Below are 23,286 nucleotides of genomic sequence, written 5' to 3'. Positions count from 1 at the left end.
AAATAATGATAATAGAATAATTTTTACTTACCTTTCAATGGAAGAATAAGCGCAAAAACCTTTGTCGTTTCAATAACCATGAACAATATGGCATCTCTCGAAACGACAGTAATTGATACAGAGATAATAGTTCTCGAAAGTGCTAGACAATTTTAATTCTTTATTGGCCGGAGGGTGCGGCCTAATTGCTGTAGCGCAGGCAGTAGTACGAGTAATCGAAGAGTGCGGCCATGCAGAAAACCGAATGAGCAGCAATTATGGTACCGTACCGCATGTTTGAGAAATTGAATCTCGCAAATTCTGCATTTTTGAAAATTTTACTTGAAATATAATTCTGAAAATATTCTTACTAAAAAAAAGTTCAATTTATCATAGCAATCATTAAGAAATCCGCGAGCAAAAATTCAATTAAAAATATACTTCAAAAACAGAATTTTAAGAAATTTTAAAATTCACTGAAAAACTTGGATAATCGTATTTGAATGATTTTTTTACCTTCTTCCGACTCTTTTTACAATTAATATTACAAGGGAAAGAACACGCAAATCAACATCCTTGCTCGTTTATTCGTTTATTTACCTTTATTTATAATCTATCGGTAAGAACAGCAATAGTATAATATTAATGATAATAATAATAATAATAATAATAATAATAATAATAATAATAATAATAATAATAATATGACGCAGTATTATGTACAACTAAAAAGAAACTCTTACAAGGTAAGTGGCTTACGAAAATATTTTACACAGACGGGTATCAATGAAATTCGAATTAGAGACATTTAAAAACAACAATCGATCCGCGTTTCTTTACAACCGTTCGAATTTCACCCGTCGATCATTCACACAGCGACGAGAGAAGCGTATACTAATCAAGAGAGCATCAGATCATCTAGTCTCGCGCTCGAGGAAACATCGGTTTAACGCTACGTTTCCACTTTGAGATTATTTCACCGAAACAATTCGTATCAAGAGTATAGAAACTATCCTAGAGGAGCTGAAACTGACTCTGTTCGATGTCTGTCCGTTCTACCCTCGGGGACTATAGCTCGCTACAGTCCGCTCTCAATTGAACACTGTCGCGTAACTACTCTCGATAATGGCTCTCGTGTGGACACACGGCATAACACTCGACCCGAACCCGATTCCACGACACAACTGGCATACACGCACATCGATAGAAGAACATTGATAGTAATGAATAAATATTATGTGCAGTAAGTATCCTTTTAGAAAAAGTCCCGCCGCCAGCCGATCAATTAGTCTACGAAACGCTATCTCGTGGTAATCGATCGTACCGACGCGCGACGAGAGTATGGTCGTACGAAATACATAGAAAAGAGAAACGTCTCGGACGTATGTATGTTACAATAAAGCTTATTTTACAAAGATCAGCGGCCAAGCTTCAGGCAACAACTTTTCACGCGGCGACCCGGCAAATCGTTCCACAAAATACCATTCCAGTACTCGAAAAACGATTTTCCGACCTTCCATTCCTAACCTCCTTGTTACATTCACGATGCTTCGAATAAGAGTTTGGCCAATTTTTCAAAAATAATTAAAGGATTTGGTTAAACTTCGCCTCAGGAAACCAGAGATTTTTAACTATCTTTTATGCAATCCTCTAGCTTTTGGCGAGAAAATGCCGAAAATCTAAGATTTAATATTAGGAATTCACTGGTTCAAAAGTTATGCGTGTTTAAAGCAGATAACTTTCGAACTAGTGATCACCTAGGATTAAAACTTGGGTTCTCGGCTTTTGCTCGCTAAAATCTACAGGATTACATTAAAAAATGTTACAAATTTCTGGTTTCCTGAGGTGAAGTTTAGCCAAGGATTCCATATTACAGATAATGAAAGAGAATAGCAAGAATTTTGCAAATGCGCGTTATCAAATGCCAACGAAGCAACTGAGCGAAACGAAACGGGAAGTGTAGCTGCAGGAAATAATGAATTTTCAGTGTTATGTTTTTAGAGCAGTGGAATAGCATTTTGGATCACTATGCGACCGTATGCTGACTCGTTCCGACTCGATTGTTTTCAATGTACACCTTCAACCATCGTTTCGAACGTCAACGTGCGAAATTCGTTCGCGATAACGACACGCCTAGCGCCCTGCAATTACCGCGGGCTAAATTACCAGGTAAACGACTTAATTAATTAAGCCTAAGGACAATGAAGGAGAGCCACCGCGAGATGCGAATGACACGCTCCCGATGAAGTACACGGTCGTTTCTGTACACACGAATGGCGTCATCGATACAACATCTGGCTCCACAGTCGATGATCGTGGAGATTCTCGAGCAAGCGCGAAGACGACATTCGAAACTGTAGAAAGAGTTGATATATCGATCAATTTCAAGCAAACCTTCGCATTAATTCAGGTTTCTTAACTGATTTTTGGAAAGCAATTTCTTTATGAACCTTTTAACAACATACTCGGGACATTTTTCGGATTAAAATGACACCAAGCACGATGCCATTTCGACCGTATTCAATCGTTTAATTCACGATACAGTGCGACCTCGATTATCCGAACTAATCAGTGGAATATGCAACACTTACCGAATTGTAAATTGAAGAAGCAAGTGTAACCCGAGTTATGTTATGCTTGTTTTAATTAGAAAAATTTTACGAACATGTTGGTAAAAGTTTTGACAGAAAAATAATTAAAAACAAAAATAATTTTCAAACATGATCCCATTTTTTGCAACTCGAGCATTGAATCCAATTTTTATTATTACTATAAGCGAATTATACGCATGTATGCGTGGACTTAGCGCTTTACAAAAATTAGTTAATAGACTATAATTGTACAAAGCTTTACCCAAAGTTCATCCATGTATAAATACTTGCTATGCCAACTGTTTGAAGTTGAAATAAGTTAATTGGTGGGAAGCGTCGTGAACATATGTCGACATTTAACCGTCGGACAGCGGAGTTATTGTTAATAGATATCATTTTAACAATGTAAGGTCGAATTTAGGTTTTGTCACATCGATTTGCCGAGGTGAGCTAACCGAAAATTAAGAAATAATGATTTAGTATTGAATTTTCATATATCGATGAAAATTATACTGAAAAAGATCGACACAATATTTACCATTGACATGTGCCTTCAGAAGATCTGCCGTCTGACAGTTACATGATTGGAAAGCGATTATTGCAAAGTGGCCTAAAGTGGAGTTCATCAGCATATTTAAAGGAAAGTTAAAATTCGTTAGCTAATGTTAAATTAAAAATTAGACTATTTACTCTAGATTGTTTGTTATAGTTTAACTTACCTTCCATGATTTACAAAATGTGTTCGTGTGCTTGTACTATAGTAACTACTAATTAACTCGTTCAATCAGTATCTTTATTTGAAAACTCCTCCCCTACGAGGCGTAGAAAGTGAAAACATAAATTTGACAAGTTCCTGGGAATTCGAAGAACTAAATAAATTATAAACAATTTTCCTATGCTTGAATAATTCTCAATTTCATTCTCTTTATAAAATAAAAACTTAATAACAAAAAAAACTTTCGCTCAAACGTTAGTAAGAAAGAATTTACGTCGTATTGAATGAAAGTAAGATAGGCACACTTTATATAGCTACATAACATTAAAAATTTATTTACACTTACGGTAGAAATGATTATAAATTTTTTCAAAATCATTTTAGTTAATTTTTTTTCGATAACATAAAACCTACACCTGCTGTAATAAAGAGAAAAATAGCGTATTAAATCTATTCGATACAATGATAGTACGATTTATATATATATATATATATATATATATATATATATATATATATATATATAACCGAGTTCAAACCTGACAATCATGTCACCTAAATTCATTAAATAATTTTCTTAAATCGTATTTCATTTTTATATACACCCTTCTACGACAATTATGCCTAACCATTCAACTGATTCAATCATACCTTTGCTGTCTTCAGCAATAATAAAACCTGTCTAACGAAGAGTCTAATCCTGCGAACTATTATATGATAATTCCATCGTTTTAAAAGAGATTTATCGATTGTGTGTACTCTCTTTTCCAAAAATTTTCGGAAGTTAGTCTTCACTTCAAAACCCTAGAAATCTTCTGTAAAAAGAAAAAAAAAACGAAATACGTCGACTTCCTGTTTTTGTAGAGCGGCGAGAAGAATTCCGAATTTGTATAAACATTCTCTGGATGCATACTACTTGGACGCGTGGATTTGGAGAAACAAACGTTTCTGTTACACAAATTAGACACAAACAGTGCAAGTCTTGTTCACTATTTTTTTCTTTAACAATCACTCTCACACCTAAACACAAGAACATGTGATTCTGTGAGAAATGTAAAATTGTGAGAAAAAATCAACAATATTATTGGATTTATACTTCTTGAATAATATTCTTGTTTCTCACAATCTTGCTTCGTCAGGAAATTAATCTTATTAAATTTATACTTTTTCTTCTCTTATCCTTCAAGAATTTCAACGAAACGCTCACTTAATTTTCTGCACAAAGGCTATCACAAATTACGCCATCTTTCGTTAATCTTGAAAAATATGTAAAAATACTACGTCCATTCATCAGGCATCATTATTACCAGAAAGTTTCGCAATCATTCCAACAACTGTGAACGTTGCCATAACTGTACCACAGATATCTACACAAATCCAAACGTCTGCGTACCGCGATCTGCAGAAACCGGAGTCGCTCATAGTTCGTTGTCGCGATCGACATAATAACAGTGTAGTCTACCGTAAATTCCATAGATAAAAGATCTCTCCCTGGTCCATCGCAACTGACTCTTCTTCACTCTCCCTGGCCCTAGCAACACGTTGACATCATCGTCACGCGGGCGCCTGATCGCCGAAAATCGAGCGACACTTGCTCTGTCGTCAAAGAAACCCGAAACGTTAACCAAGAGAGACGTCGTCAACTGCCATCTGCATGAAACGGGTACACCTCGAGGTCCCCTGTCTTTTACCACCGGTGAGGTCGTCCTTTGTTGGCAAAGGTGTGCGCAAGGTGTCGAAAGCGTGCGTAGGAGCCCGTGGACAATGCTGCTCTATATAAACGGAACCCTGCGACGCGTAGATGAGGACAAAAGCGAGCAAAGTGTGTTTCACCTTGGCGGCAACCGCGCGCTCTCTCTCTCTCTCTCTCTCTCTTTCTCTCTCTCTCTCTCCCTATACACGATCCGTCGTTCATCGTGCCAAGATCAATCCTCGAAACGGGATCTTCTACCTGACGCAGGCAAATAGTGGAAAAGAAATTCGCTGGAAACGCTCCAACTTGTTGCTCCGAAGAGAACAACCGTGTTTCGACGCGTACCACGCTTTCGCGATCTTACCCCCGTCCCCTAAACTCTTCGGAAAAACTCTAGGCAACTCTGCGAACAGTCGCCCGTCTGAACGGTTAAAAACAGTCTTGAACGTCATCGATAGGTGCCAGCAAGCGTCTCGGGCTAGTTCGGAGCTCTAATCTAATCGCAGTCTTCGCAATCCTCGTTGAACCGCGTCCCCCTATCAACGTCCGAATCGTTCCGTCGTTGACAGGGTTGTCGGAACGGTGTCGCGCGCGTGATCGTCTCGATCGTGACGGGATCGCGTGTGTTCTAGCTACCTGGTCCCCAACACGATGAAGCCAAGTTACCTGTTGTCCCGTTTCGACAGTGTTTCGCGATCGCTTGATCGATGTTAGCACCTGGACCGCGGCCAACGGAGGACCGTCGAGACGACCTTGTCCCCAGCACGCTTCGAATGGAACGTTCCTCTTCCGTGGTCGTGAAAACGATGCTCGTCCGAATGGTTCACAAATGAACGGATAAGACCCCAGTCCAGATGATTATAAGCGAGAGCCTCAAGATTCGTCGGCCTTGAGACACGCAGCATGTCGCGTTGAGGCGACAGCCTGCTTCCAAGATGTCCGCTTAAACGACTGGCACGACTCGAGGCGATCGGATATCCTGTATACGGATAACCTATTTGTCCTGGCAGGACGCCGTTTCTTTCCGACTCGCCTCGGCGGCCTCGATCACTTCGAAACCTTCGGTCGTTGAGACAGTGGTCGAGCATCGGGTGTCCTCTGTGTCGACCGATGAGGAACTCTCGTTGTCCGATGCCTTGGAGGTCGGCGGCGATTCATCGATCGTGGTCGGCCTCGTACTCGTGCCTGGATCCGTGGTTGACGCCGAGGCCTTATCTGTGGCTAACAGTCAATGGATCGATTCAGTATCTAGGGATTTCAGGTCCTAGGAGATTAACCCTAGGAATAATAAGCCGTGGGCCCGTCACCCGTAAACCTGGGGGTCCGAGGAGAGGTCCCCCCTCTCCCAGTATTCCTAGGGTTAAGGGCCAAGAGTAGTCACGTGACTTTTGCAGAATTAGCTGGTCGGCAACTGCTGTATCATTTCCGTTCAGACACAGACTTAAGATCCGTCTTGGTCTTGATCCGACGGGTCTTAAGTCTGTGACTAAACTTGTCACGCTTTTTGCTCTGTGTTATCGATATTATGAATTCTGACGCCGGAAACGTGCTTCAAGTTTTTGGCTTTGTTTCGCAGAGAATCAAGACAATATATAGCGCGATTCGTAGCTGGAGATATTTTCTAGCGCGCGCTACTCTCGATTTCATCCAGAAAACTCATCCAATGGCATAAAAATGCTTTCATTCCATGGCATGCGCATCGTTAATTTTTGGCCTACTTCTAACGCTTCTATTACCAAATATCTGCATAATCTCGGCAGCTTATGACCAGCGCGCGCTAGATTGGACCTTCCTCCTTCGAATGAGCCCTTTCCCAGCGAAAAATATTATCATATAAGGACGAAAAAGTTGAGGCACGTAAAACCATTTCTCGCCTATTTTTGTCGGTAACGTGGTCACTCTACCTTATCGCGAATCTACGGACTCTTGGGCTCTTAAGGGACGAAGTTGTACAGGGTGACCCTAATAAAACATTTAACATGTGGAGGATGAATGTAGAGAAACAACGTAGCGCTTATAATAAAATTTACGCATCATTCGCGATCGTTTGGTGTGCATGGGATTTGTAAACAGAACGATTAGTAGAAAGAAACACAATTTCGTAGGGATGGTTTCGAACCGAATTTTCGGGACACGTTTGGACCGTTTCTTCTTCTTTTTTTTTTTCTCAATAATACGATTGCTCAAACGTCCACCGGACAAACAATTACTCCAGTGAACGCGAGACCGCTTCAATGGCGCGGTTTCGAATGACAATCGCTCTAAATTGAGGTCAGACCACCACTTTAAATTCTCTAAATCCTTTGAAATATCGTTTCCATCGTTAAAAGGATTATCGATGGCGCGGATCGCCGCGTGCAAGGGTGGCCGGAATTAAAAACGGGGAAAATAATCGGCGGGAGCGTGCGGCAATGGGAATCCGGAAAGGGGATCCGAAGGTATAGTATGCCAAACAATGCGCGGATGCGTTCGTCAGACGAGTGTTGGCGTTACAAGTTCTACAAAGTGCACAATCGACGTTGTAAAATGATTCGAGCCGGCCGGGGATCGTCTCGTTGGAATTCGAAACAAAACTGACCGTGGAAACGGTGGAAGCGTATTTTTGCTTCGACGGTGAAAACGTTGCTTTCGATCGGATTTATCTTTGTTATCTGACAAGTATGTTAACCTCTTCCAGGATACTGACAAATACGTGTACGCCTAATTTGATTTTTATATGGCGCTCATTCACAATTATTTTAATTTTTCTCCTGTTCGATGGACACCTACTTAAATTGCACAAAGTGCAGTGAATCCTCGATACATGTCAACAACACGGGTCTTGGCGTTCTAGGCGTTTCGAGCTTCGGGGTATACCCCACGATAGTAGGGAGAATTCCGAGACATTTATCATCCAGGTCTTGGCGACATATATAAAGAAAACACTGTACTTTGTGCAATTGTACTTTATTCCCCTTTGTGTAATATGTGGTAGAGAAAAAAAAGAATACAAATAAAGGAGTGCGTCTATCCCCAATCAGGAGTGCATCTAACCCCAGGCCCTAGGGAGAAATGCACTTTCTCGAACTTTTTTAAACAGCATATTAATATATTAAAATAAAAGTGTTACTCGTGTAACGTCATATATTATTACAGACATTTAAATAACTAATTAAACCATGCCTGTCTATACTTCCAATTACTTTCAATCAAATTTTCATGAACAGAAAACAAAATGTGGCGTATCTCTCCTGAAATGATCGTGCCTATTAGCTTGTTGCAAATTCGTCCCTGAAGAGATTAAATTGCGTGAATTTCCGCACACACTTTTTTCCTGTCTGTAGATGATTCAGAAATTTCTAACTTAACCTCCCCTTTATAAATGGAACGTTCAGTTTCTCTGTAAATATTTACAAAGGTGTCACTCCGGTGAAACTGTATTAACCTTCATCGCTCTTAATCGTAGTAATTAGCAAGGTGTTTTACTTCCTTATTAACCTTTTCGCTACGAGCGCTTTGTCCGCCGTGACACTCCCGCTGTACGAGGCGCAGCTCCGAAAACGCACACAGAGCCTGGTCAGTCCTCTTTTGTACGAAGATCTTCCTAAGCGTTAAATAAGAACTGTGCTTAATAAAACAACGTTCATTCCAGCAAGTGTCGTTTTTGGTTTTAACATTAAGAGACATTTATATAAAATTCGTCACTATAGACGGCGCTCGTGCATACAGGCTGTCACATGGATGCCGGATATATCCGGCGCTCGCACCGAAAGGGTTAATATATTAATAGACTGACAAATTAAACCTTCTATAACCGCAAACGTCATCATTGAAAAATAGCTCGGTGATATTCCCGAAGAAATTCCACTGAAATTCGAAATTAGAGAAAAAGTCCGGCTTATACAGTGTGTCTCTGTCCACTTGAATATCTTGGTTATTTCAAACAATACGAGAAAAAGTTACTTACAGAAGTTGTAGGGTTTAAGAAACTACATAATATGGTAGAAATGATATTCTTGCAAGTGGAGGCGTAGAGAAGATATAGAGGTCACCTTTGTTTCTTTAAATGGAATGTCCTATTTTTTATGCTCGATTTCGATAGATTATTCTGAGTATAAAAGTACTAAAGTGTATTTGTCCTAAAACTTGCCATTGTTGAGATATTTGACTGTTTTCATGAAGAATGTTCGAAATGTCGGCCATCTGCAGCGATGCAACGTTGTAGTCTTTGAACTGTTGCGTCTCTTACACGTCTTATTGTTGGAGCGTCTATTGTAGCACACGCTGCGATACTTCGTTGCTTCATATCTTCCGGAGTTGTTGGTGCATCTCGATACACAACATTTTTCAATGTTCCCCGCAAGAAAAAATCTTGGGGTGTTAAATCTGGACTTCGTGCTGGCCAGCAAATAGTGCCACCGCTATCCATCGATTTGGGAATATTTCATTAAGTATACTTCTCACCCTTCGAGCATAGTGTGTTGGACATCCATCATACTGATAACACATTGTCTGACGAACGTTTAATAGCACGTTTTCTAATAAATTTGGCAGTGTAATTCTTAAGAACGTATCATATTTTTAACCAGTAAAAGTGCCGTCAATGAAATGCGGCCCAATTATTTGTTGCCCTGTGATTCCACACCACACATTAATGGACCAGCGTCTTTGATGATCAATTTCTCGTAGCCAGGGAGGATTTTGTACTGACCAATAATGCGTGTTACGTAAATTAACACGCCCAGTGCTGGTAAAAGTAGCCTCATCGGTAAATAGTATTAAAGAGAAAAAAAGTGGATTGATTTGTAGCTGCTCTTGAGCCCATCCACAAAATCTAACACGATTTGCATGATCCATGTCATGTAATTTCTGGTGAAGGCTAATGTGGTACGGATGATATTTGTGACGAGTGAGAATTCGTGATGCACCACTTTTGCTGACTTCAGATTCGCGCTGAATCTGACGTACACTGATATGAGGATTATGATGTACCACTGCAACAACATTAATTTCATTATCTTCATCACTACATACAGGCTTTTCTCGAATCATATTACGAACAGCGAGACTTCCAGTTTCTTTTAATTTTTCACACAATCTTTCAAAAATCTTGTGTGGAGGGCATATGCGGTTTGGATATCTTTCGCCGTACAAATTTCGAGCCACAATTGCGTTTCTCTTACTTTCTCCATAAATTAGAAGCATCTCTAATTGTTCTTCGAATGAAAATTTCATATTGACTATCTTATGTTCACTAACTGAGAAACTGACTGACACTGAGAGACGTCGAAAGCCTACCAATGTTTACATTTGACGTAGCGAGCATATCCTGGAATACGTTCCATAATGAAAGTAATAAAATGTAAACAGTCAAATATATCAGCAAAGGTAAGTTTTAGGACAAATACACTTTAGTACTTTTATACTCAGAATACGGCAATCTATCGAAATCGAGCATAAAATATTGGACACTCCATTAAAAAAAACAAAGGTGACCTCTATATCTTCTCTACGCCTCCACTTGCAAGAATATCATTTATACCATATTATATAGTTAAGTATTGTTTAAAATAACCAAGATATTCAAGTGGACAGAGTTCGTGGGACACACTGTATTTGACGGGACCCTCTTACGAGGATATTGGAACCATACCTTCGTTGCTTTGCTCCTGACTTGCTGCAGTCGTTTCTTCCGTACTTCTTGCTTGTTCTTCTTGAACTTCAGGTGCGGCGGAGTCCGATTGGGCAGGCGTCGGACTCGATGATGACGTAGTCATCCGTGGTAGCCCCGGATCCAGCCCTATGGAGAACTCAATGGGGGGTGCACCCCTCCTGAAGTTCGGCGCGGGGATTCCACGAAGAGTGTTGCGGAAGAGGAGGCTCTGCAACTGCGCCTGTTGCAGGATCACAGGCAGCTCGTAATGGTGGAAGAAGTACACCATCGAGTGCTGGAATCAGAACAGAACCGGGATCGATCATTAGGGGAGAACAGGGGGTAGTCGCGGTTAGCGGTCAACGATGGTCAACAGTTTTCATTCGATATAAGACTCTTACTCTTTTAAAAAGTTGGACAACTTTATGGGACCCATAAACTCTCAGCCCACTCAAGAGCAATGCGTATAGGTACTCGCATCCGCAACACGTCGAAAGCCGTCCCGAGCCATCGTCTTACATCGAAAGAGAACTGTATTATTACAAAATGACGCGTCTTAAGTAAAAGTCTACTTTTTTATATTTTTATATTTTTACATGGTGTAACCCAGATGAAAAACCCATATTTCCTTAAAAATTCAATAAACCGAAAATGCGCGAAACTTTTGTAAAAACATTGGAAGAAATTTTTTGATTGATTTTGAAAATTCGTGAATGAATCTTCCACAGATTTGAAGACCGAAGCCTCTACTTTACAACGACACCTTAAAAATTAATGTATGATATTTTTTCACTGTTTCATAGAAGGAAAATGACGAAAGTTGATTGTACGCTTTTTACGTGAAACCGCATAAAACGACTAAGAAAAATCGTACATCAAGTTTTTCGTATACATACGTGCTCTTTTTCCCTCTTTCGGAGCGTGTTATTTCAAAAATTCGAATAGCAAATTCTCGCGCGCATCTGCATTTCATTCGTTATTTCTCGGACCAGAATTTCGTTCGGTGGCTTCAGTCTTGTTTCAACAATTTCCAAAATTTCTTTGTCCGCCCACGCGTCGACGGGAAATTATTCATACCCCACATGCGCGTGTAGACTGTTTGCAACTACGGCGAATAAGGGTATTGCGATCGGCGCGGCGTGTTCGGTAGCAAATCGAAGAGGGAGAAGGAAAGTCAGATTGCCGCATGGGTTTCCGAAGGGTGCGAAGAGAACGAGAGAAATGGTATAGAACAAATTTGGTGGATTTCCATATAAATTTGCTGGCCACGAGCGACATACACGCCGTTCGTGGAAACAAGTGATATCGTGAGGCTATATACACCGGCACCGGCTTTGTGCACCGGCTTTGTGCACCGCCTTCGATGGCGGTTGTGGCGGAACTGTTATTAGATCTATCAACAAGTACCACGCGTTTCGACAAACTAAAATTTCGAACAATCTCTCCATCTTCTTAAGAAGTTACCTAGGACCTTTGATCGGTTCTAAAATCAGAAGATTCAGCAATTCTTACATGCTTATAAAATTTTGTTTTTTCAACTTTTAGACTGCCGACCTGCATTACAATCATAATAGATGATGCTTAATACCATTCGCAATTTTATTTATCCAGTTTTCTAAACATATTTTTAATTAAATAATAAAATTCATTTAATTTAACCCTTTGCACTCGGGCGGCGACTCTGAAGCGCCATTAAAAATTGTTGTAGCACTATCTCAAAGAAATTACAAAAAATATTACAAAATATTTGTTACATTACAAAATTTGTATTTGATAGATTACTAAACATTGAAACAATATATGTGGAAATGACGGAAGAAAAATTTTGTTTTAGAATGAGAATAGCGCCGAGTGCAAAGGGTTAATCGTCAGGAATCGAGTTCTTAACTGACGATCCTGACAGTCCTGGTCAGAACAGACCCTAGCTCCCCAGTTATGCACTTTTGAGGTGGGAGTTGTTTCTACAAATTATGTTTACTGTAATATAATGCACCCATTTAACTTCATTTCTTTCTTCTTTTTCATAAAGTAAAGCCAGATTGCTGAAACGTGTGCGTCGGCAGAACGACGCGAAAACTCAGCAACGGCCAGCGTCGCACGTGTCAACGGGGTCCAGTTCGAAGCTCGAAGACACGTCGGAAAAGAGGAGAACAAGCCGTTGAAGAACAGGATGGAAAATAATAAATAAAACAACGTCGAAACGCAACGCGCAAACCGATGGCTCGAGAGCGCAAACGATGAAAACGGCAGAAAGAAAGCAAGAAAGAAAGGAAGAAAGAAAGGACGAACGAACGAACAAAACGGAGAGGCTGAATATGGAAAATAGATATCTCGAGACCGAGCACCTGTCGTCGACATGAAGGAAATGGTATCCACGGTGATTCGTCGGGTGTACCGGAACGAATCTGCATCGTTTCAGAAAAAGAAGACGACACTCCACGGAGCCAGAGGTGGATCAGAGGAGTTGAATCACGGGAAAGAGAAATGGAGGAGGAGGAGGAGGAGGAGGAGGAGCGATGGGTCCGTCGACCGTTGAAAAAGGAAGCCGGGCTAAAATGATGGCTACGACGAAACAGGTTACCGAGGAAATCGGATTTTCGTTTGCTGGATAATCAACGCCGATGACATCGATATCGGCCGGCATATAATCACGCCGCGGGGCTAATCGCCTGAACTCTGACCATACGGGAAAGGGACGCGAGACAGAGACCGTAGGTTGAACAGAGAAAAACGTACCGTAGCAAGAGAGTGGGAGAGGGGGTGGGAGAGAGAGAGGGGGGAAGCAGTGGCAGGAATCAAAACGATCCGGTTTATCCAGTCGTGTCTTGTTGCCCTCCGGGTTTTCGAATTTTCCAGCGGCCCGCTCTATTCGTAAACTCGTTCCCGCGAAATAATTGTCGATCATCGCTTCGCTGGCTGGCTGGCCGCGCTTGTTAACGAGCCACGTTTAACCATCGGCAGATGTTAATCGTAACTGGGCCAGGACCGGGTAACTTAATTTGCCCGGCGAGGAATATTGTCAAAACTCCCGATACCCCGGGTTACCGTGTTTGCCAGTTATTGAATACAACCGAGCCGAACGAAGTATGCTCGAATCGGACACCGTTACGCGAAAATTATACTTCTTCGACACGATGGAAAAATTTGTGGGAGATGCTATTACTCGGTCGGATGTATTCTGACTAGACAGCGGATCTTGAAAATCAGAATTTTCCGGATTGCAACAAACTGGAGCGAAATAGACATTTAGTTTCTTGATTAATATGTTTATTAGGTCGAAAATAATGTAACGGTATCTTTAAAATACACCTACTCATTTTTGTGACGATGTCAGATTGTTATGCCAGAACTATTGTATCTATTGGTCTATTGGATGTATTCTAGACAACGGATCTTTATGGAAAATAAGAATTTTCCGAATTGCAACAAACTGGAGCGAAATAGACATTTAGTTTCTTGATTAATATGTTTATTAGGTCGAAAATAATGTAACGGTATTTTCAAAATACACCTACTCATTTTTGCGACAATGTCAGACTGTTGTGCTAGAACTATTGTATCTATTGGTCTATTGGATGTATTCTAGACAGCGGATCTTTATGGAAAATGAGAATTTTCCGAATTGCAACAAACTGGAGCGAAATAGACATTTAGTTTCTTGATTAATATGTTTATTAGGTCGAAAATAATGTAACGGTATTTTCAAAATACACCTACTCATTTTTGCGACAATGTCAGACTGTTGTGCTAGAACTATTGTATCTATTGGTCTATTGGATGTATTCTAGACAGCGGATCTTTATGGAAAATGAGAATTTTCCGAATTGCAACAAACTGGAGCGAAATAGACATTTAGTTTCTTGATTAATATGTTTATTAGGTCGAAAATAATGTAACGGTATTTTGAAAATACATCTACTCATTTTTGTAACGATGTCAGATTGTTATGCCAGAACTATTGTATCTATTGGTCTATTGGATGTATTCTAGACAACGGATCTTTATGGAAAATAAGAATTTTCCGAATTGCAACAAACTGGCGCGAAATAGACATTTAGTTTCTTGGTTAATATGTTTATTAACTCGAAAATAATGTAACGGTATCTTTAAAATACACCTACTCATTTTTGTGACGATGTCAGATTGTTGTGCTAGAACTATTGTATCTATTGGTCTATTGGATGTATTCTAGACAGCGGATCTTTATGGAAAATGAGAATTTTCCGAATTGCAACAAACTGGAGCGAAATAGACATTTAGTTTCTTGCTTAATATGTTTATTAAGTCGAAAATAATGAAACGGTATCTTTAAAATACACCTACTCATTTTTCTGATGATGTCAGATTGTTATGCCAGAACTATCGTATCTACTGGTCTATTGGATGTATTCTAGACAACGGATCTTTATGGAAAATGAGAATTTTCCGAATTGCAACAAACTGGAGCGAAATAGAAATTTAGTTTCTTGTTTAATATGTTTATTAAGTCGAAAATAATGTAACGGTATCTTTAAAATACATCTACTCATTTTTGTGACAATGTCAGATTGTTGTGCTAGAACTATCGTATCTATTGGTCTATTGGATGTATTCTAGACAACGGATCTTTATGGAAAATAAGAATTTTCCGAATTGCAACAAACTGGAGCGAAATAGACATTTAGTTTCTTGCTTAATATGTTTATTAAGTCGAAAATAATGTAACGGTATCTTTAAAATACACCTACTCTTTTTTGTGACGATGTCAGATTGTTGTGCCAGAACTATTGTATCTATTGGTCTATTGGATGTATTCTAGACAACGGATCTTTATGGAAAATAAGAATTTTCCGAATTGCAGCAAACTGGAGCGAAATAGACATTTAGTTTCTTGATTAATATGTTTATTAAGTCGAAAATAATGAAACGGTATTTTTAAAATATATCTACTCATTTTTGTGACAATGTCAGATTGTTGTGCCAGAACTATTGTATCTATTGGTCTATTGGATGTATTCTAGACAACGGATCTTTATGGAAAATAAGAATTTTCCGAATTGCAACAAACTGGAGCGAAATAGACATTTAGTTTCTTGCTTAATATGTTTATTAAGTCGAAAATAATGTAACGGTATCTTTAAAATACACCTACTCTTTTTTGTGACGATGTCAGATTGTTGTGCCAGAACTATCGTATCTATTGGTCTATTGGATGTATTCTAGACAACGGATCTTTATGGAAAATGAGAATTTTCCGAATTGCAACAAACTGGAGCGAAATAGACATTTAGTTTCTTGATTAATATGTTTATTAGGTCGAAAATAATGTAACGGTATTTTCAAAATACACCTACTCATTTTTGCGACAATGTCAGACTGTTGTGCTAGAACTATTGTATCTATTGGTCTATTGGATGTATTCTAGACAGCGGATCTTTATGGAAAATGAGAATTTTCCGAATTGCAACAAACTGGAGCGAAATAGACATTTAGTTTCTTGATTAATATGTTTATTAGGTCGCAAATAATGTAACGGTATTTTTAAAATACATCTACTCATTTTTGTGACAATGTCAGATTGTTGTGCCAGAACTATTGTATCTATTGGTCTATTGGATGTATTCTAGACAACGGATCTTTATGGAAAATGAGAATTTTCCGAATTGCAACAAACTGGAGCGAAATAGACATTTAGTTTCTTGGTTAATATGTTTATTAACTCGAAAATAATGTAACGGTATCTTTAAAATACACCTACTCATTTTTGTCACGATGTCAGATTGTTGTGCCAGAACTATTGTATCTATTGGTCTATTGTAGAAAGATATGATTACGCAATGAAGAGACGTCCATTGTTCTGTACTATAGCTGTTCCGAATTGCCAGGAACGTCGAATGAAGATTTCATTTATTCTGGTTTCGAATGCCTTTCTTCTCAAACTAATTTGTAGCAATTTTATTCCGCACAACTATTTAACTTCACGCATTAGAATGTCGCTATTCGTGGATATTTGAAGTACATAATGTACCTTTTTTCCTAAAAGTTTATGTTTTTTCTTTTTTTAATGGAAATTCCTTGATCATTGCACGACAATTCAAGTGAGTGTACAGAATGTTTCATTATGAAAAATGCGATACAATTCACGGTCCTGTATTTACCGCGATATGTAATTTGCACTTGGGTGTATTCGAACACATATAAATGTGCAACAAGCCCGTTGCTTTAATTATTAGTGCAGGCTGTTCGCATATTACGTAGAGATACGCGCAGGCACGGTTACCGTAAAACATTGTATTTCTTCGCCGCGCATAACAATCCAATCTGTTATACATTCGAATCTTTTATCAGCTAATTAGCCGTTCCATTACACTTTAATGGTATTCGATTCTTCCACGCAAAATATGTACCGTACGTATCGAACGCAATTAACGCAACGGCTGCCTATTGTAACGCCATTATAATAATAACTGTTAATATGCTCGTCGCGATGATCTAATTACGATTCATTCGATTATCAAGGTACGCTATCGAATCGGATCACTCGGCGTATAATTGACGCGGTGAAAAATTTATTTTTTTCTTCACGAATATTTCACCAGACGTGATTCGCGTAATTTCTCACAACTTCTACAAACAAATTCCGTCGCTGAAAAATGCAATTCCACAGATCCATTTTTACGAAAAATTAGAATTACAATACGTCAGCAACGACAAATTTCAATTTTCTAAATAAACATTTCTGCACTCCAAATTTTCAGGAAATCAAATTTAGTTATGCAGAAAAATCCATTCTGTCAGATTTATGAATACACTTGAACTGAATTTTTTTAGTATATTGGGTTGAGGACTTTCTTGAAGAGCCAATTAAATAGAATTAAAAATTATGACAATTAATATCAACTTTTCATTATTATTTCTTTGGCGCATGAAGAAGGGATGATCGTAATTTTTCAACGCTTTTCCAATCTCGTTGGTCGCTTAAAGCGTTAAACAGAGACTGGCCAATTAACTCTGTAGGAATTCGATAGGTGCTAGATTAATGGACAACGTGATAACATTGCGTAACGTGTGATTTCCTTGTTGCACCTAATTCGAACGGAATGCGATAAAGACTGGCCTGAACGAGACATTACCGGTGACGAGGACCGAGCGTTTCGCGTAATATGAAAGGAATATCGAAATCAACTTGCTGCCAAGCGGATTCGCTGAGACAATATGACATAATTAAAAGACATCGAGAAACGGATCTGATACAATGGAATTACAATTGAATGGTATTTATGCTCGCTCAATGAAATCCTTGGTCGGCATTATTCTGATCGATTCACCTGTCATGCACATTGTCCCGGCTGCGTTTACGTAACTTAAGTTTAAGCGACGCCAGGTCCACGACGGTAAAAGCAACAGCTGACCCGACTGCTCTTCATTCGCCGCTGTTACTATCAATAACAGGACCTCCGCTGATAACCAAAGGAATCCCTTCGTTATAATTCCCCGTTCGTTACTGCTTGCTGAATTGAAAAATTTCTCCTCTGCAAAGAGGAGGCAGCCTCCGATGGAAATTAATGTATTACTGATCTCCGTTCGCACGACTTTCTAAACCGATCGCGAATTTTCCTAGGCAAACGAGAAATCGGATTTAACCCTCATAGATTCCTCCGGGTGAAAATTCACTATTTTTATTTTGTGAGATTCATATTTGTTTAACCCTTTAACTTGTACGCTCGAGTTAATTCGAGCGCCCTAAACAGGCCAAACTGTGCACACTCGAGATAATTCGAGCGGCGTTGTATTTTATACTGCTATAATTTTTCACAATCGAATATAATCGAGCATTGAAAATAACAACGTGAAAGCAAAGAAAAAGAATCGTTTCATTGATATTTATCATTTACACGGGATTGTAAGCTATAACACTTATTTATTCAAGAATAAATTATAGCCTTTTTCCATGGAACAAAAGCGCAGTATATCGAAAATTGACTTTTTTTGGTCGGTTTTTAAAAAAAAAAAACTGTGCGTTAAGGGGTTAACACTAGAACAACCGACGATTGACGTATACCTACTTGTACCGGAGGGGTCAAAATGACTTGTGACAATTTTCCCATAGTTTCAAAGTAATTTTACGGGTTAAACTATTGCTGCAGATCACGAGAAAAAATAGAATTCCGATTTTCTGAAAGTATTATGGCGCAAAATAACGTTTCTTTCTGACTAAGTGAGAAACACTTTCTGCAATGCACGGGCATCGAAAACAGAGGCATGTCAATATATACAGCCGTTACATGTTTTTATATACAAGCGAAAATATTGTTACGGCCATGGAACAACATGAAGAAATTAAAAAAAGAAGTGGGGGTCAAAATGACTCGTCTCGGTATATGTGGGTGTACTACATCAAATTTGACAACAAGAAGACAAAAAAAAAAGAAAAACTGCTTTACAGAATTAATTATTGACATATTTTCGAAAAAGTCATACAAACTTTCACAAAACAAAATGTACTGAAAATGAGTGATGATTTGGTTGTTCTAGTCTTAAAAATGAAAGATAACTGTGTGCTCCGATCTCTGCAGATTGTTCGACGAAAATCGGTAGAAGGAGAAAAGGGAGGGGAGTAAGTCACAATGTTCACCTATCGATTCGATTCGATTCGACTTTCCGGGAACGTTCAATCGAACGAGTTCACTGGACGGGTAAACATATTTTCACACAGAGACCCCGAACATCCGGATCCAAGCAATTTGAAAGACAAACACATTTGCGGCCCCCTTGAGAAATTCCTGGCGATCGATGTCAGAAATGACTGATCGGTCGACCGCGAACGAAAGAGAGAGAAAAAAGTGGGGAGAGAGAGAGAGAGAGATAAAGAGAGAGAAACCGAAGGGAAAACTGCTCCGTGACATAATTTCCAAACGCGTGCCCCTTGTTTGAGGAGGAGTTCCTTTTGATAAGTGTCGGGCAGCACGCCCGCCGCTCCTAACTTCCGTCCCGGGAACATATTTGTTCCCGACTCTCGAGCATTCTCAAAGTGGGTCGCAAAGTATTTCTGATTAATGCTCATTTTCAGCGCGAACGAGCGAACGCTTCTCGCGGAAACTTTTGTATTCCCGTCGGAGTGCTTACGCGGCGGACAATTATTTCGCCATCCGCAAACAGCCGGCCGCGTCTTAATCCCGAAACATTTTATCCAAGTACACATTTACTAACCGCCGCCACCCTCCCCTCACCCCCCACCCCCCACCCTTCCTCGTTTCCCGGGAACGAAATATCCCAGCGTATTATTTCCCGCTGGTTTTGAACAGTACCATTTATTCGAACGGGAACAAGACCATACACGACGGTTCATTATTAAGGAATTATCGCGAATTCGCCGGGAAAGAAGATTTGTTAAACGGCGCGGCGCGCGCAGAAAAAAGAAGATGGCGCCCACATTATTTTTCGCTGGTGTTCTGGTCTAGGACTGTGGAAAAATCAATATATTACACACGGAACACCGTTCAATTGATAATGGAATCGCGCAAAGTTTGTCACAGTAATATCTCCGTAACTGTCGCGCAGGTCTCTACCGTAACTGTCAAAATGGTATCCCCACCATTGAGAGGATTCCCCTTGGAAACAGTCAAGCGATCGTGGAGCGAGCGAGAGGTCGAGTATCGGTGAGACTTACGCTAATACAAGCGAAGCAAAAGATTGCAATTTCTCTAATTTTTTATTTTTTTTTTTTATGAAACTTTTACCATTTTTTCCGTCTCGTTTTCCGAATTAAAATAACACCACACGCGATGTATATTTCTGTATGTAGATCGAAAGTATGGTGTCTCAGATAATTTGATCACCTCGAGTGATTAATGACTTAACAATTAAAAATGCTGTTTCCTCATTACGAAATAGATTGCATCTGTATTGATGTAATGTGTTTAATGCATAAATCAGTAAAAATGTACTCTAACGCTGTAGCTACGTTTCACACAGCTATGTGCCATTGATTAGTTCGGATAATCGAGGTTCTACTGTATTGTAAATTAAACAAGCAAACGTGCTGCGACTTATGTCATGCGTGGTCTCGTTTTAATCAGAAAAATGTCGCGCGTAAATTGATAAGAGTTCCATAACGAAAATCATCAGAAATAAGGAAGTCTTGTCGTTAGATTAGTATTGTTTCGCTGGTATGCTCGATGTTTCGTTTACTCTGCTTTTCTACGTTTGAGTCTAGAAATTTCTGTATTACAGTACATACTAAATTAAAAATGAAGCAAAGCCTATAGAACAAAATCTAGTCTGTAGGGTCAGTGTTTTATTCAAAATAAAATTGTTTTTAAAGGTTCAGCACCGTAAATTCCACTAACGACATTGTCACACAAATACCGGATAAAACTGATTTATCTTTTGACAACCAATCCGGCGTTGTCGAGTGTGCTCTCGATACTAGTTAAAAGTTTTTAATAAAATATAAGCCGCCAATGCGGTAGTGTGTAGACTGTCGCGCGAAAGTAAATCGTATAAATAAAGGACAACTAACTGCAAAAATATTTACTACCAGCAAATATACGAAAACATTTGTACGAATGTCACTTTCTGATGGCAACAGTGTCGTTACTAACGCAAACAATGACATATAATTAATGTTAAACTGATTCCTGTACTGCGGATTTTATGAAGTTGGGATAAAAATGTGGATCTTTAACACAGTAGACAGATTAATTAAGAATATTGATGTATCGCGCATACAACTTATTAAAACTGTGCCACGCAATTGATGCAGCAAAATTTTTATTCTGCAAACTAATAATGACAAACCTAATGTACCGTGGAAAACAACAATCATCATAGAATATTTCTATAGAAGAACTTAACTTACCTGGCTGGGAAACAACATATCAATACATGAACAATCAGAGATCTCTTCGAGTTAAATTTTGTTTAAATTTAGTGGACAGTTTGTATAGTTTGTTTAGGAAGCACAAGATTATATAAAATTACATATTATATTAGGTTATGTTATATTGTATAAAATTGTACAAGGGCTAAGGGGAGTACTCGCCAGAGCCGAGAGGCAAGGCGGTATATAATAATATTAATAATAATATATAAATTTACCTGTATAAACAGCCAGGATGTGATCAGCGCCAAACTGCTGTACTGCCCGTTGAATCGATAATGATAAGCATAGAAAGAGAAGTGATAAAGAAAGAAGAACCTGAAACAAACAAAAAAATAGGTTCCTCGTATAACAGAACGGTAATTGTTTTTTTTTTCGGCTGGAAGTGCCAATAAAGTTACTTAACCGACTACGTAACCCTCCCACCACGTTTTTCGTGGTATATTGGTGGTCATGCAACAACATGGACCCTTTATCGATCAGATCGTATCAGGTTCCTGCCTACTGAAATACTGCGTCTAACGCGTCACACGGATTGTCATCAGTAGACTGCGGGTTTTTATGCAAATTGAAAATAGTCTGCATTAATTGCAAGAAAATAATTTTTATGCTTAATCATTTCAATCGGTTGGAACGAACGCATCGATATTCGTAAATTCTTTAAATGTTTCCAGCACTTTGCATTCGATCCACACATTTTTCCCTGAAACGCATAAAATCCGCCGTCTAGTCATTAGTAAGACAGAAAATTCATTAGCACCGGAAATATTTCACTGGTCTTGAATCATCTCGAAAATCCTTGGCAATGCTCTTTTAATCCGGAAGTTTTTAATTATCGCGACTAAACCGCGGATCTCTAGGCAATATTAAAAATGTTCGTACCATTTGCAACGAGCAAGAACCAAATGAAAATTTCCTTTCCTTCTTTAATAGCTCTGGTAAGCTGGAAATATTAGGTGTAGAAATTAATTCGTGATTTTGTCTTCGTTTGTTGTTCATTTAATCACTTGAACTAATTTGTACGCCTAATAATGCGTCGACAATCTTAAATTAATTTTACGTCATTACTATCTTGAATTTTGCCCACTAATTTCTGCCAGAAATGCATCATAATCCGCAGTCTAGTGATCATTACAGCCAGCTGCAACGAAGATTTTACTTTCTATAGAAAATTTTATTGAAAGGAGTCCATTCAATTGTCTAATCTAAATAGTCTATTTGTTTCTACAATTTGAAGTAATATTTCTCCCAACAATAAAACAATGTTCCATCGTTAGAATATCCCAGAAGGATTGAACGAAATCTAGCATTTCTGAATACTCGATTTTGTTTATTTAACCAAAGGCACGCAGCCCCTTAGGCGTGATCGGTTGTTCGCCAAGCAGGGAAATTTGTTCTATTAAATGCTCACCTATCTTGTATTTAATAGAGAATTTGTAGCTTCTTCTTCCGCGCTCGAAAAGTTAAATGAAAGAAAGTTTCGCCGTATACTTTAGGAAATTAGTCACCTTGCTTATCGAGGGGATACACAATACCCATTTTTCCCCCCCGTCGGACACCCTCCGGCCACCCTTTTCACTCTTACGAGATGGGTGTTGCAGTCTGAACTCCACCCTGATCCGCAAATATTGGCAACCCCGTAACAGCTACTCGTAAAAATCACTTGATTACAACCCCTCCCTTATCACCTTAAGGGTTCCCATAAGATGAGGCTGAAAGTAAAAAAAAAAAGTCATCTTACGGCTTTTTTATGTTCATTGAGTAAAACGCGGAATTCGGCCCGGCCCGAAGTTTGCACAGGCTATTGTTCTCTTT

The 23,286-nt window shown here is 39.0% G+C and overlaps 1 protein-coding gene across 4 annotated transcripts in view; it reads right to left on the bottom strand.

Moving 5' to 3' along the window:
• Window positions 1-561: 561 nt before the first annotated feature.
• Window positions 562-23,286, bottom strand: part of LOC143358792 (membralin) — a 135,259-nt gene continuing 112,534 nt past the window's right edge. For 3 of the 4 annotated variants that reach the window (XM_076796247.1, XM_076796274.1, XM_076796255.1), the window contains exons 11-13: window positions 21,690-21,789; window positions 10,611-10,905; window positions 562-6,199 (exon numbers count right to left, since the gene is read on the bottom strand). In XM_076796247.1, coding sequence (XP_076652362.1) covers window positions 5,973-6,199; window positions 10,611-10,905; window positions 21,690-21,789 — 622 coding nt within the window. In that variant the 3' untranslated portion in view covers window positions 562-5,972. The remainder of the gene's footprint in view (window positions 6,200-10,610; window positions 10,906-21,689; window positions 21,790-23,286) is intronic. The other variant, XM_076796265.1, reaches the window with a different exon arrangement.

The sequence above is a fragment of the Halictus rubicundus genome, chromosome 1 (genome assembly GCF_050948215.1).
Source record: "Halictus rubicundus isolate RS-2024b chromosome 1, iyHalRubi1_principal, whole genome shotgun sequence".
Taxonomy (NCBI): domain Eukaryota; kingdom Metazoa; phylum Arthropoda; class Insecta; order Hymenoptera; family Halictidae; genus Halictus; species Halictus rubicundus.
This window is presented reverse-complemented; position numbering and strand designations above follow the sequence as displayed.